The following is a 13,957-nucleotide window of genomic DNA, read 5'->3' on the forward strand; positions in this document are numbered from 1 at the left end:
TGGTTCCATCAAAAAGAATAACCTTTTGAAATTTACAACGAGGACAAACCTCAATAAGAAAAAAAAAAAAAACGTGTACCATTGTAGAAACGAAACACACTGAACCACAGTCTAAGATATTAATTCCTGTCAGGCAAGAATGACGGGGAATCCGACAGATTTGGTAGTGCCTTTTAAGTGCCAGATTATGTTGTCCTATTCCTCTCAACCTCACGTTGTTTATATGCACACTGCGGCAAGATTGTATCTAGACTAATGTATGCAGAATTCTGATCACAGCCTCACCACTTCCGAGTCAGGGCAGGGAAATCCAACCTGTCAGTTTATTATCACAAAAATTGGCTGCAGTTGTTTTGACAAATATTCAAATTCTATCTAATAAGTTAGGGAGACAAATGACGCACCGCTGACGGAGAGAATGAAGATTGCTGGGAAAAGGGTTTGAGTTCCCAGTGAGGTCTGAGTTATATTGGATCAACCTGTCAGCAACAGCAGTGTTGTATATACTTTGATATATACAGTAAGGGGCTAATAGGAGAGAGAAATGGGATAATAAAGCCATAATGGTAAAAATCCCACTTTGGCTCTCATTCTAATGAGGCAACTCATAAGTCATAATAGATTTGCAGAAACTAGCAACATGTCTTTCATGTTTATATAGACTTCTGAAATTATAATCATATTTTAGCCACTGTATGCCTCATATTCAAAATGCAGTCAGCATATCACACCAAGAAATAACTGCCAGGAAGCAGCACAGTCCTGCAGCTGTGTGTTTCTGCATGCATATGTGTCTGTGTTTGCCCCTTTGTCCTCCGCTCATCACAGAGACTTCAGAGAGGAGTACGTACACACACACACACACACACACACACACACACACACACACACACACACACACAAACCTGCTAAACATATATGGGCCACCCACAGAGCCATGCAACAAGAGGAAGACAGAATAAAGCTAGTCAAATCTGCTTTAATCCTGACTTAATGACAGAGTCCAGTCATGATGTGAAGCAAAGTGCACACACAGAAATACACATCAGACACAAATGAGGCTCTGGTTAACACTGGGCAGCAACAACACGGAGGTCTGTCTGAAGTTCAGCTCTTTGTCCTTCAGCTGAAAGACCGCTTACACTGAGCAGGCCTGTACACAACCGCTAATGGTGTTAAATGTCACAAAAAAATCACAGTGTTTAAACCTCCCGTCATCTCTGCTTCCTGTCTCCTCTCTACCCCCTCATTAGTACATTAAAAATAGTTATGTAAGACTGCTCAACACTCAGCTACAAAGGCAAACACAGTTATGCAAGTCCCTAGACCTTGATCTCCTCACTCTTATCACACACACACACACACACACACACACACACACACACACACACACACACACACACACACACACACACACACACACACACACACACACACACACACACACACACACACACACACACACACACACACACCTGCGCAGGGCACTTGGTGGGAGCTTCCCCGGGCTCCTGTCTGATGCTGTGCTGTAGCAGCTGCTCTGGGCTTCTGGCAGCTCTCCTTTCTCCCGCAGCATGGAGGTGGCTGCAGAGGAAATGATGCCCACCCCGTCCCGCACCCGCTGCTCCAGCGGGTACTCCCAGTCGTCGTAGGACACGGAGATCATACCGAGGGGAAACACCTGAGAGGAAAGCAGAGGAGAGCTAAGAAGTGGCACATATGGTGTGTAAGATCCAATTTGACTTTCTTATTTGATATTTTTACCCCAATTTTAAAAATCCATATGTATCTCTCAAAGATGTCAGGAGGATGATTTATTGGTTCCGCGTGCCATCCTGAAATAATTAATCACTGGCTATTAGATAAGAGTGAGCAGACTGTATGTCCACAAACTGAATTGCTCATTCAGGTTTCGCCTACATCTTGCAACTGTCAAAATAAAAAGAGTGAGCAAACATCCAAAAGTCCCAGCAATACTTTGTTTTTACATTTTGTCTTGGCTCTAACTGTCCAGGAGAGAAAAAAAACACTGAGGCATAAAACGTGATGACAAGAGAAGAAGGACTAAACGTTTGAGAGGATTTTGAGAAAAAGGTAAGCAAACTCTTAATATATTAACATGACGTGAGATGAACATTTGAGCTGCTTATTTTATTTATTAACATAATTGCCGTAAATGCTGTTTGGATAACTTCCTGCCCTACATTATACTGTTGAGTATGTCAGGTCGTTAAACAGCCTACTTCGGGGCTGCGCAAATGCTCAGGTAGAGAGGGTGTAAACAAAGCAGTTTTAAAGTGATTGCTGCTGGATTTATTAGGATAAGAATACGATACGATATGACTCATACTACACTAGTTGCCATGACAGCATGGTATCAGATGACTTGCAACTGCCTGGGATCAAACTCTCTGGTTGTCTTGTCAAACCACTCAAAAGTGGCCACCTGTGAGTACATAAGGAGTCGCGCTACCTCGGGGGTGAAGTCGGGGTTGCCGGTGGTGAGACTGGATACGATCCAGATGTAGCCAGCTCCTATCAGACCCAAGGACCGAGCTTCCTCCATTATATACCTGGAATATAAAGAGAAGAGACAGATCTATGGCTGAACTTAAGCAACGTATGATGAAGAGACAGAAGCGACACAGAAGACGCAAACACTCACAGAGCCTCATCCTTGGAGCAGTACAGCAGTATAACAGGACTCTGGATCCTCTTGAGGGCAATGTGTGATTTAGAGTTTGGATCGCCATCTACAGCATCCAGAGTCACCACACTCTGCATGTCCCAGCGCACAAAGCTGTAACAACACCAGGAAATAACACAAGGTACTTAATCTTGTCGGCTGGCATAATCAAAGGTTAAAGATGAAAACAATGTGTGTGTTTGTGTGTGTGTGTGTGTGTGTGTGTGTGTGTGGGAGTGCGTATTCATTACCTGTGATCCACAGTTACCCTCAGTGTGCTGATGAAATCCTGGTAACCGGGGAACTTGGAAGTGACGATGGAAAAAACATGCCAGTCGTACTCCTCCATGATAGAGAGCATGAGCAGAGCCTCCTGCTGCAGGGCCGCGCCGAACTGGAAGAACGTGGACTTTTCATCCTGTAACGACACACAGGCCAGCAGCACAGTCAGCAGATTTGTCTGAGGAACTGAATTAATTGCAGAAAAGAGAGAAGAAAGAAAAATAAAAAAAAAAACCCAAGAGCTGGAGTCTGTGAGCGCAAATCAAGACTCAAAAACCCGATAGATTAGGAACCATTTTCAATTTTGAAATCAGGGAGATGGACCAAGAAGGAGAGGCAGGGAGATAAGAGAGGGTGTAAGTGTTGGAGTAACGACAAGTAGAGAGGGAAAATAGAAAAGGGAGGAAGAGATACTGAGGGAGGGAGATTCAGTCAACAAGTGAGACTACACTGCAGGAGAGTGACTGCCAGCAACAGGGGGGGTCGAACGCTCGGCGATAACTGCCTCATAACTCACAGGTTTGACTCACTTCAACACTCAGGAGCCCATACAACAAACAGCCGTGCGTTGTCTTGAAAGGTAATTGAGCCAAATACTGGCGCTGTACCTGCTAACACATGTTGCATGGTGCTGTTGACTCAAAAAACATGAGTCATTATTGTTTCTGTGGTATACCAACTGCAAAAAAAAAAAAATATTTCATAGCCGTCTCATTTGAAATCATAAGACATCTTCGGAAAACTGTGGATCCAAATGTTCACAGTTTTGCAGCATTCAATCACAACGCCATGCACAGTTAAATCATTTAGTCTCAGCATCGGGAGGAAACTGAAGGCCAATGTGTGAGGCAGCGGTAGTCGTGAGAAAAAAACAAAGCAGCTATTAGACAAAATGAAACCCAAAGTGAGTGTGAAATAAGTTGCTAATGATTGCAGAATGTATGTTTGCATAAAGTGTAATCTGAGTTTCCCCCGTGGGACACAACAAATAGACAGCAGCTCTTCCACCAGAGAGAAGAGGGAGAGGAGGAGGAGGAGACAGGAGGGGGAAAGAAACGGCTGAAGGGGGGAGACTGAAAGGAAGAAAAAAAGATGTTCCAGTCTTCTGAGTGAGATTGAGATAACTGCTGCAGAAAAGAGGTGGAAAAGGACTCTTGGGAGACAAACTGAGAGAGATGCCAACATCCAGCCTGCTCACTGCCCCCCCCCCCCCCACCAAACACACACACACACACACACACACACACACACACACACACACACACACACTCTCTTTTTTCAGTGAGAACACGTACACACATATATGCTCTAACACCCCTTCAGCAGAGGGCATCAAAGAACATGACACATTAAACATCAAAGCCCCCATAAACACACATGGAGAATCAGCTGTCAGCTCCGGTCTTCAACCTTCACTTGTGTTGCTCTGTGTGTATGTGTGTGTGTGTGTGTGTGTGTGTGTGTGTGTGTGTGTGTGTGTGTGTGTGTGTGTGTGTGTGCGTACTGTATGCTATATATGCGTGTAAATCTTATATTGTGGTTGTAGTCTTGTCCCTTAGTTTAACAAAAATCCCTTGGCTACGACCATCACTCACATAAAGCAGGCCCCGTAGAGATTTAACCCTCCTCCCTCCACCACTACAAAAAAGGAGGAAAAGTGGGAAGGAGAGGATGAAATTGTACTTCAAAAAGATCTATCTCACTGTTTTCATATATCTGTCTGTGTGTGTGTGTGTGTGTGTGTGTGTGTGTGTGTGTGTGTGTGTGTGTGTGTGTGTGTGTGTGTGTGTGTGTGTGCGTAGCTTTATACATTACTCAGGTTTAGGAAAGAAAAACGATCCCTTTGTGGCAACAGGCGCATCCTCAGTTCTGCCCAGATAACAGCAACACACAAGCTCAGGTACTGACACACAAACGCCCTCGTACATAAAAGTAATAGTAATAATTCTGGGTCATATTTTTCTACCATTGGTAATTGCTTCTATTGATTATGATACTATTTTGCAAAAGATAGTATTAGTTGAGATCTGGGATGAGGGGGTGGGGGCTTTGGGTGGGGGCTGCGCAGCATTTGCACGAGCAATGATTGACAATTCGTCGGTGGCTATGGCTGGTTCTTGAGAATCAGACGCCATGATTCCAGCAAACCGCTGTAGGAGCGTTGGAGGAGTTTTTTCACAGACCATCTGTCTCACTACGATCAGGACATAGAGACAGTTTGAGCAAATATGGCAAAAAGTCATTTTTTTCCTACTTTGGTCAAAGTTACCTACTATAGCTTTAATCATTTTTATGTGAATACATAATAAATTTTTTTATTGAAAACAGCAGCTCACAAACCAATGGGTGAGGTCACCGCAGGTCACCTCTCGGTAACAATGCGTCCACAAAACTCCAGTTTATCAAATGTGATGATTTATTGTTCTTTGGTCTTTTTCTCCTCTTTAGTTTCAAGATTGTTGTTTAGACATAAGAAGTAATGAAGACTGAAAGACGGCTGAGATACCCAGCTTTAAAGTCTACGATGCGAGGAATCATATGTGCACATAAACAGAGACCCATATGGTGACAAGCTGAAGAGGCTGCCGAGGCGGTGCTACATGTCATACATGTTTTTAACACGTTTAATATTTACACCTGTCTAACCCACACACTTCCTTTTAAATACCTTCCCAATCCAAGGAGAGGAGAGGAGAGGAGAGGAGAGGAGAGGAGAGGAGAGGAGAGGAGAGGAGAGGTTACAAGGAGATTTTAAAATGAATGAGGTGAATGTCTTTTTTTGAAGGCTGAGGGGTGAAAGGGGAAGATGAAGATGATGGTGCGGTTGCTGAATTATAAAGGATAAAAAGAGACGTTGACACAGACCTGCATCTTCTCATCAAATCACACAAGTCCACCAAGAAGCTCACATGAATAATGCACAAATATAACACACACACACACACACACACACACACACACACACACACACACACACACCACAAACGTATTTCCACATTATAACCAACATACCAAGAGATTTACCGATGACACTGTGCATTAATTATACAAATACAATGAACTTCATGTGGAGTTTCACATCCATCCACATCCATGCACACTGCTCTGTGTGTACATGTGTGTACGCACACAACGGACCTTAAAATACGGCTTTACTCATGAGAAAGGATGCCAATGAATAATACACCACCAAAACCAAGACAGCACCTCACTTATTTTCTCTCCCCGGCGCACACACATGGTATTTCATGTCAAATTTAATTTTTGTTTACAGCAATCATAATCTAAATATGGCAGTGGGGTGGGAGATGTACAGATCCAGGCTAATGAGGGTCAAACTGACACATTTCTCGAAATCACTGGGAGAAGGAGCAATGTGGGGTTCAGGAGGAGGAGCTGAGTCTACAACCAGCGAGGTTGAATGAAACCATAACTGAGTAACTGAAGGAACGATAACTGACAGACTGGAAGAAGAGTAAGTGACATATGGCGGCAGAAAATAACAGGATGGAGATGGTATGCAGAATAATGAGAAGTAGATGGGGGTGAGGAGAAGGAGGGGGATGATGAGGCCAGCAATGTGCTGTATTAATATTTAATGCGGTAGGTCAGTTAGGATGGAGCAGCTACATTAAGCTGGCCTGACAAAGTATGGCCCCCAGATGCTGCTAAGTACTATCCCACTTAGGCGTGCACAAAAGTGAAAACAAACTGGCATGGCAAAATTAATTCTGTGTCAACAAAGTGAGGCTCGCCGCAGCTGTAAGGGTCAGATGAGAGGAGCCACATTGGCCAAAATGTAAAGGCAGAGTTTAGCTTTTGAGACTACTCGAGTTGTAGAAAATTAAATTAAAATACATCCACACATTATTCTGGTGGATTGAGCATTAAAATCCGCCGGCTGCACAGTGCAGAGAAAGTACTTCATTGATTCCCCTGAGGTTTGAGGTAGAGGCAACTGACAAAAACCCCATAACTAATTCAGTATATTAATTATATTAGTATGTGTTTCTTGTGGATTAGCTGGGATCAGTAAGCACGCTTGAGGACAACACCATAGCCACAGTGATTTATAGTTATTTCTCCCAGTCAAATACAAGTAATGTCAATGTGTTTCCACCAAGATGAACATAAAATAATAAAAACCTCATTAAACTTTGGGTCAGGTTCAACATGTAGGAAGTCAGGGGAATAATAACTTTAAGATGATATTTAAGAAACAATAATTATGTTAATTAGCTGTCGAGATAATTAGAAAGATAAATTCTCATGAAAAAACCCCCGCAGGAGCACAGCGTATGAGTTGGGCTGCAATGTTCTTGTGTGTTCCTTCAGAGCCCGAAACCTGGATGGTCTTATGTTCGGAGAGGGAGCCTTTTTACCATTGCCAACATTTTAACATGTCAAAGCGAGAAAATCAAAAGTATAACTACCTCATGCTGTGTTATGATTAGGTTCCAGGGTGCCAGAGCTCTGATGTTGTTCATGCTGGTACAGTGGGACTGATTAGACAAACATTTAAATGCAACAGAGCCATTGTTACAATAATGAATTACCTGCGTGCTTTTCCTGTTCAGAGGTGAAAATATCTGTAGATATAATATCTGTATATGTAAAAAAAAAAAAAAAGGCTTGTAGAGTATGCTAAACACAATTTCCAGTTTCCACAATACACAGAGTTTCGGAACGAGATTATAACACATAGTCACAAACTGTATGATGTTGTCTTTAATGTACAAATTGAAAGTAGACCAGTGCAAATTGAAGGTACTCATCCAGGCACAGGATGTTTTGTTCATAATCTACCTGTAATGTCGGACCTTATCGGTGTAATTAGGATGAATTAAACACTGCAGGTTAGTATGTTAGGAGGATGAAAGGTAGGCAGATGAAATGAGGGGCCTGTAAAACATTCAAACTGCTGTAAAGAGACACACTGGTAAACAAGGACCATTTCTGTGCTGCAGTCTAATTCTCTGTAAATGCTCAGCAGATGTTCTGCAAACCCAAGTGCTAACAAACACCACTCTAAATCCATCCACTAACAAAGAATTAGCTCAGGAAATCCACTTACAAACCAACACCTTGGGCAGACTCAGAGAGGAAGTTGTCACTTGACCAGCAGCATGAGAAATACAGCCAAGGACTTATCGTTCAGAGAGACATTTATGTTACAAAAGCTTTGGGAGGGAGGTATCTACAGCACAATGGCACATTTCGACTTGTTCTGTGACTTCTGACAACCCACCACTCACAGCTTCATGAGCATATTAGTCGCGCGTGTAACGTCAAACATCATTCTTCGGATATCGTTGAAAGCTGCATACAGGGACGGCGCGGTGGACAACCTGTGTAGCGGAGACGTAGCGTCAAAAAATTCTCATGACACTGGCAGAACGTAAAGGCAGGTCCCTCCATAGCTAACAAGCAGCGGCCCCCGGAGTGCTGAAAGCTCTTCGATTCAGGAGGTCCCAAAGCCCACATCCACTAACCGAACGTACGCTTCCTACATTCCCAGGATTGACGGCAGACTATAGCATTCGACTCACAGACATCGGCTCCCAGTGCTAACAAAGCCTACTTCAGTATTTAACAAGAGGTAAGTCCCAATGCTTAAGTCTACTGTAGTATTTAACAGTCTTCTGCTCCCCAGGCAAACACAGAATAGCATTTAACACGGCGCAGAGCCCCCGAGCTAGTATAACCTAGCTCAGACTAGTGAAGCATTAGGTCTCACCACCAAGTCATACAAGCATGTAATGGACGGCAGCTCAGCTTTGGAGTGACAAAGCGTACAGCATTACAGCCAAACCTCAGAATGTAATATGGGCCTGGAAACCGGCAGGTCTCCCGACACTTAAAAAACATTTTCCTCCTTCAACCAAACACTTACTTTTTCCACAGAAATTTGAAAACAGCTTGATGTCATTTTACTACCGAGTTATCCAGAATTCACAGTTCTAAACGGCCGTACTGAGGAGGCTTTCATTTTTAAGCACTTCACCGGGGGAACGAGAACTATAGAGCAAAGAAATGCTGCAATTATTATATTTTTTTTGTTTTTGTAGCGAAGGGTATCAAGGTAAATTTATGTATTTGTTTTTGACTGTGGTAAATACAGTGGACGGTTCAGAGTTTTTATGGACATTATGGTAATGTGAAAAAGTTTCCACGGCAGCTGAACACAATGGAGCGACTTCATGGAAGTCAAATATGTCTAATTATTTCAAGCTTATAAACTCCTGAACACCTGATTGTGAAATTAAACAGCCACTGAACACTTATTATTGAAATGAAAATGCCACCCGTAGAATTTATATAAATTTAGTTGAAAACCATTTTTCTGAATTTATGTGCTTTAATGTCCCGTTTTTAAAATTTCTAAGCTTAGATATAATATCAAGAAGATTGTTTTTTAGGTTCAATCAAATTGAATTAGGTTTTTTGTTTATGCTTTATAGCCTGAATGTCCAAGTTGGAATTTTTCATCTTGAAGATTGGTGTCTGAATAAACTTGACTTGAAATTTTAGATTAAAAAAAGTAACCTTAATATAGTTTGTGGAAGATTGGACACTTTTCAGTTTAAACTTGGAAACCTTTTTAGAAGTTTCAGAAATTGAATTCAGATAGATGTTTCTTAAAGTAAAATAATTCAATGCAATATATTCACCGTTGTTAAAGTCTATGTAAGTACTTAGTAGTAAGTTACCTTTAAAGTTGTTCAGTTCTTTGTAAAATTAAAATCTGTACAGCCTTGTTTTGCCTCCACAGCGAAGTGGTCTATCTCACATCTCACACTTCATTTGTATCTGTGATAGTCTACCTTGAGCATTTTGTGTACATTTTGGTGTCATTTCAATGTAATTTCCCATTGTCATTAATGGGAACAAAAACTCTAAACTAATCACTGCATTTGCTGCAGTGTAAAACGAATACATTCTGTATACTGCAGCTTTATCGTCTCAGGGGAGTCATAAACTCACATTTGTTTTCAAAAAGCCATTAAAAGTAGTTTACAGACATGCGGCTGCTTTGAAGAAAGGTACACTCATCCATCATATCCATGTAATATATTTCTTACCTGACAACATGTCAGTTTAGACTTTTTTTTAGTTTGTTGGGACTTTTGGTGAAGGAAAGACAAATGATCAGTTTCTGTTGTATGATGAGATTAGCAGATTAGTGGTTTATTAGTCCTGTGTCACACTCCCAGGAATGTGAGAAATACCTCGTGATTGAACCAGGTAAGAAACCTCTTCTCCACACTACTTCAATACAAGATTGTAGTTACTGTGTTTGTGATGTAATACTAAACTGTGGCTGCTGATGTTTTAATTTTCCACAAACTTCAATTAAAAATAAGTTGCATTTGGTAACGAGCAATATCGATAAAAGGTGTAAGTAATCATTTAGTAAATATATAATGAATGCAATCGAATTGTTACCAGTAGGAAACAACAAGGACGACATTTAAATAATTCCTTTCGGAGGCTGAATCAAGTTCTACGTTCTGGGTTCAAGAATGCATTTACATCCATTGTGTGCTAAATTTTCATCATTCATGATGAATTTAATAAAAAAAAAAACAGGAAAATAACAAACATACAGTGACTGCTGCAGAGGAAAAAGAGAGCCGTTGTCTGATCCTGACAAATAAGAAGTACAAATATAGAACTAAAGCAGCCTGCTTTTTAGGTCGAGACTCTGAAACACAAAAAGGCTCTTACAACAGTTTGATTTAATTAGCAAAACTTTCTAAAGCAGATGTTCTTAGGACAAAAAATATTCATAATTGGGACTACAAAGCAAGCTGAGTAGTTTTTTATTTTTATTTATATATCTGTTGTGGATTAATCAAAATGTAATCCCTTTGGATATTTTACCCATGGTAAAATAACTCCTGAGATCATTATATTCATCTGATATTGTAATCTGTTGATAAACACGGCACAAACAAGAGGTCATTCTTTTCATAAACCTTTGAATATATTCTGTGTTCTCAGAAATAATCCATGAACCGTCCTCCATAAATCACTCTGCAGTGCTGACTCTATCAACCTATGTTGCTTTAGCAGCGTGCAAAGAGTCAACTAGAAATGACATAATTATTTGGCAGAGGAAAGCAGAATTCATTTCTCGCAGAACTTTGACAAAGCACATTGTACTGGAGGGCACGAGTGCACTTGCCAAGCACCGGCGGTTAAATCTGTCTCCTGAGTGGTAGCCGATGGCTCTGTGCTTGGTTGGCCCTGCCTATCCAAGTGTCAGAATGCTGCTCACGGCAGAGGCTAATCACAACACCTGTTTAGAAGAGATTACAGCAGGATCCGCCGCAGCACTGAAAGGCCTCTGCTTTATTAAAACCAATGTGTCCGTCCGGGCTGTGGCGGCCACGTACACACGAGCATATGTGTGGCAGCACGAGAAGAGGATGCGTGTCCATATATGGTGTGTGCCTGTGTGCTGCCGCTGCTGGTTGAGTAATAAGAACTGTGACTTATAGAGCTTCAGAGGGAAAGAGATGTTAATGTTATTTCATCCCCCTACATGGAAAATAAATGACAAAGCCAACACCATTGCTCTCTGTTTCTCTCTTCCCCCATTGGTGAATGAATTTAAAACAGCTGAAGAACTGAGCAAGACCCTGCATCCTCCTCCCTGCTCTGGCAGCCTTCACTGGCAAATCAAAGAATTGCCAGTTTGATATTTATAGCTTAAGTGCCTTTGGGTGAAAAAAAAAAAAAAAAAATCCCACTCTCTGTCTTTCTCTCTCTCTCAGCCCACTGATGGTGACTCTGTTGGACTTTACAAACCTTAGGCCTGGTGTAAAAATGGCAGCAAGCTGTGAGTCAGCCCGTCCCGGCTGACTATCTCAGCGTTGATTGCTGGACCATGCTAAGCAGGTCGAGTGCCGCAGGTGTGAGAACAGGATGGGCAGTCAGGGATGGGGTCAGGGCACTTGTCCAGCACCACTGCAATGCAAACGGATCTGGCTGGTGAAGGAATACCACAAGCCAGAAGATTAATTAGACAATTCCCGCAGTGTTATTTCTTTTGCTTTTTGAGAAGAGCTGTGGGACTCGCTGAATACTAAAACATTGGTTTTGGTTAAAATTACATTAGGCCAGTGTTCCTTAAGTGAGTTGTTGACAGCCAAGGCATTGTGTTTACGAAATACCACAGAATAAGTTTAAACAATGACGCAGGCATCCAGGGGGCATGTCGGCTGGGTGCAGAGCGGATTTTTGGAGGAATGCTGGAAAGCAGTGAAGGGGTTTTGCAGAGATTGTTCGTGGGGGGAAAGGAGGGGGTTAGACAAATCACTAATTCTGCAGAGGAAAGAAAAACGGTAGCTGAAGGGGGATTCATTCATTATATATAAGCCTTACTCAGGTCTGTGTAAGCCTTTTTTATACCAAAAACACTCCCACAACACTATTGTGCGCACGCTCTCACTTTCTGAAATACACACATCAAAATCGTGTTGCTACATTTACTGTAGCTCAGCCAGCAACAGGCTGACGCACATTAATCCTCCCTCTGCTAGTCTCTGTTGGGTTCGTCCCTATGTGGTGGGTCCACTTCCTCCAGTTTAAAACCTCCACTGGTCTTCTCTATTCCCCATCTCCCCCTCCTCGTTTCTCCTTCCCCCTCCAATCCAGCCACTTGTTCTCATCGCTTTTGTTCACACGACAGTCACCAGCCACTGTTACCATGGCAAATCAATGGCCAGTCTACAGATGGGAGCAGATTCATTTCTCCCGAGTACAAACACGCACGCACGCACGCACGCACGCACACACACACACACACACACACACACACACACACACACACACACACACACACACACACACACACATGTCTGATCATACAATGTGCTTGCCTCCCACTCTGACATTCCACCACACTGGTAATGGATAGGTGTTGAGACAGATGTGTGTGTGTGTGTGTGTGTGTGTGTGTGTGTGTGTGTGTGTGTGTGTGTGTGTGTGTGTGTGTGTGTGTGTGTATGTGTGTGTGTGGCCAATGTGTCAAAGATCAGATAAGCAAATCTATTTCCTTTACTAATTAAAGGCAGGCAGTGGCCCTCAAGGAAAAGAGAGCATATCGAATGCCAAGACATGGTGTGTTAGATGTGGTGATAACCACAAACACAAACACACAAACACACAAACAAACACACACACACACACACACACACACACACACACACACAATACTTTTTACATGCACTCACACGTGCACAAATTACTTTCGGCAGTGTGTATATTATATGCTGTGCATCTGTGGGGGGAGATCGTACATGTGTTTATGTGTGTTCGTCTATCAGTGAATGCGCTGAGTTGTTAAGGGTCCATTGGGGGAGTTGGGGCAGCTACATGGCAGATGCTTAAAGCCAGTGGCTATTAGACAGCAGAGCAGAGATAATAGGCTATGGCTGCCATTACCTACTACGCCCTATTAGCCAGTACCCGACCTGAAGACAAACAGACAGACACACAAATGGGGCAAATCTGTACTTGCGCGCATGTATTTTTCTGTCTGTATCTGTGGGTGTGAAGGAGTGTGGTCTACTGGGCAGCGCATGCTCCGAGAGATAGATGAGAGAAGAATGGAGGAGACGATAGAGAGGGAGGATAGAAGGACTAATTTACCAGGCCTCCTATTAGTGAGACAGATCTTTTCCAGATGGGGAGGGAGCAGAGCAGAGGTGAGGAAAGACTCGGAGAATGGGAGGAAGTAGAGGAAATGCTAACACATTCAGAAAACAAAAGTGCATTACAGTACGTGTAAGCAAGAAGATGAGCCGAGAGTTGACAGGCAGAGCGGAGGGGAGGTGGAGGAAGAGGGAGAGAGTGAGAGTGAGAGTGACAGACGGAAAGAGAGAGAGATATGCAAGAAAACCCCCTCCGTGTGACGCTCAATAAAAAGAAACAAGAGAGGAACCTCAGTTCCAATATCTGACTGTCTGCGGCTGACGCTTC

General features: G+C 42.5%; 1 protein-coding gene across 1 annotated transcript in view; it reads right to left on the reverse strand.

The window, feature by feature from the left end:
- The window catches only part of grin2ab (glutamate receptor, ionotropic, N-methyl D-aspartate 2A, b), a 93,796-nt gene that overhangs the window by 27,199 nt on the left and 52,640 nt on the right, over window positions 1-13,957 (reverse strand). The window contains exons 5-8 of the mRNA XM_069166625.1: window positions 2,938-3,104; window positions 2,666-2,800; window positions 2,474-2,573; window positions 1,476-1,681 (exon numbers count right to left, since the gene is read on the reverse strand). Of these exons, the coding sequence (XP_069022726.1) occupies window positions 1,476-1,681; window positions 2,474-2,573; window positions 2,666-2,800; window positions 2,938-3,104 (608 nt within the window). The remainder of the gene's footprint in view (window positions 1-1,475; window positions 1,682-2,473; window positions 2,574-2,665; window positions 2,801-2,937; window positions 3,105-13,957) is intronic.

This window comes from Embiotoca jacksoni, unplaced genomic scaffold, assembly GCF_022577435.1.
Source record: "Embiotoca jacksoni isolate LCO1_2020_lvr unplaced genomic scaffold, fEmbJac1.0.p SCAF_4, whole genome shotgun sequence".
NCBI classification, from domain to species: Eukaryota; Metazoa; Chordata; class Actinopteri; family Embiotocidae; genus Embiotoca; species Embiotoca jacksoni.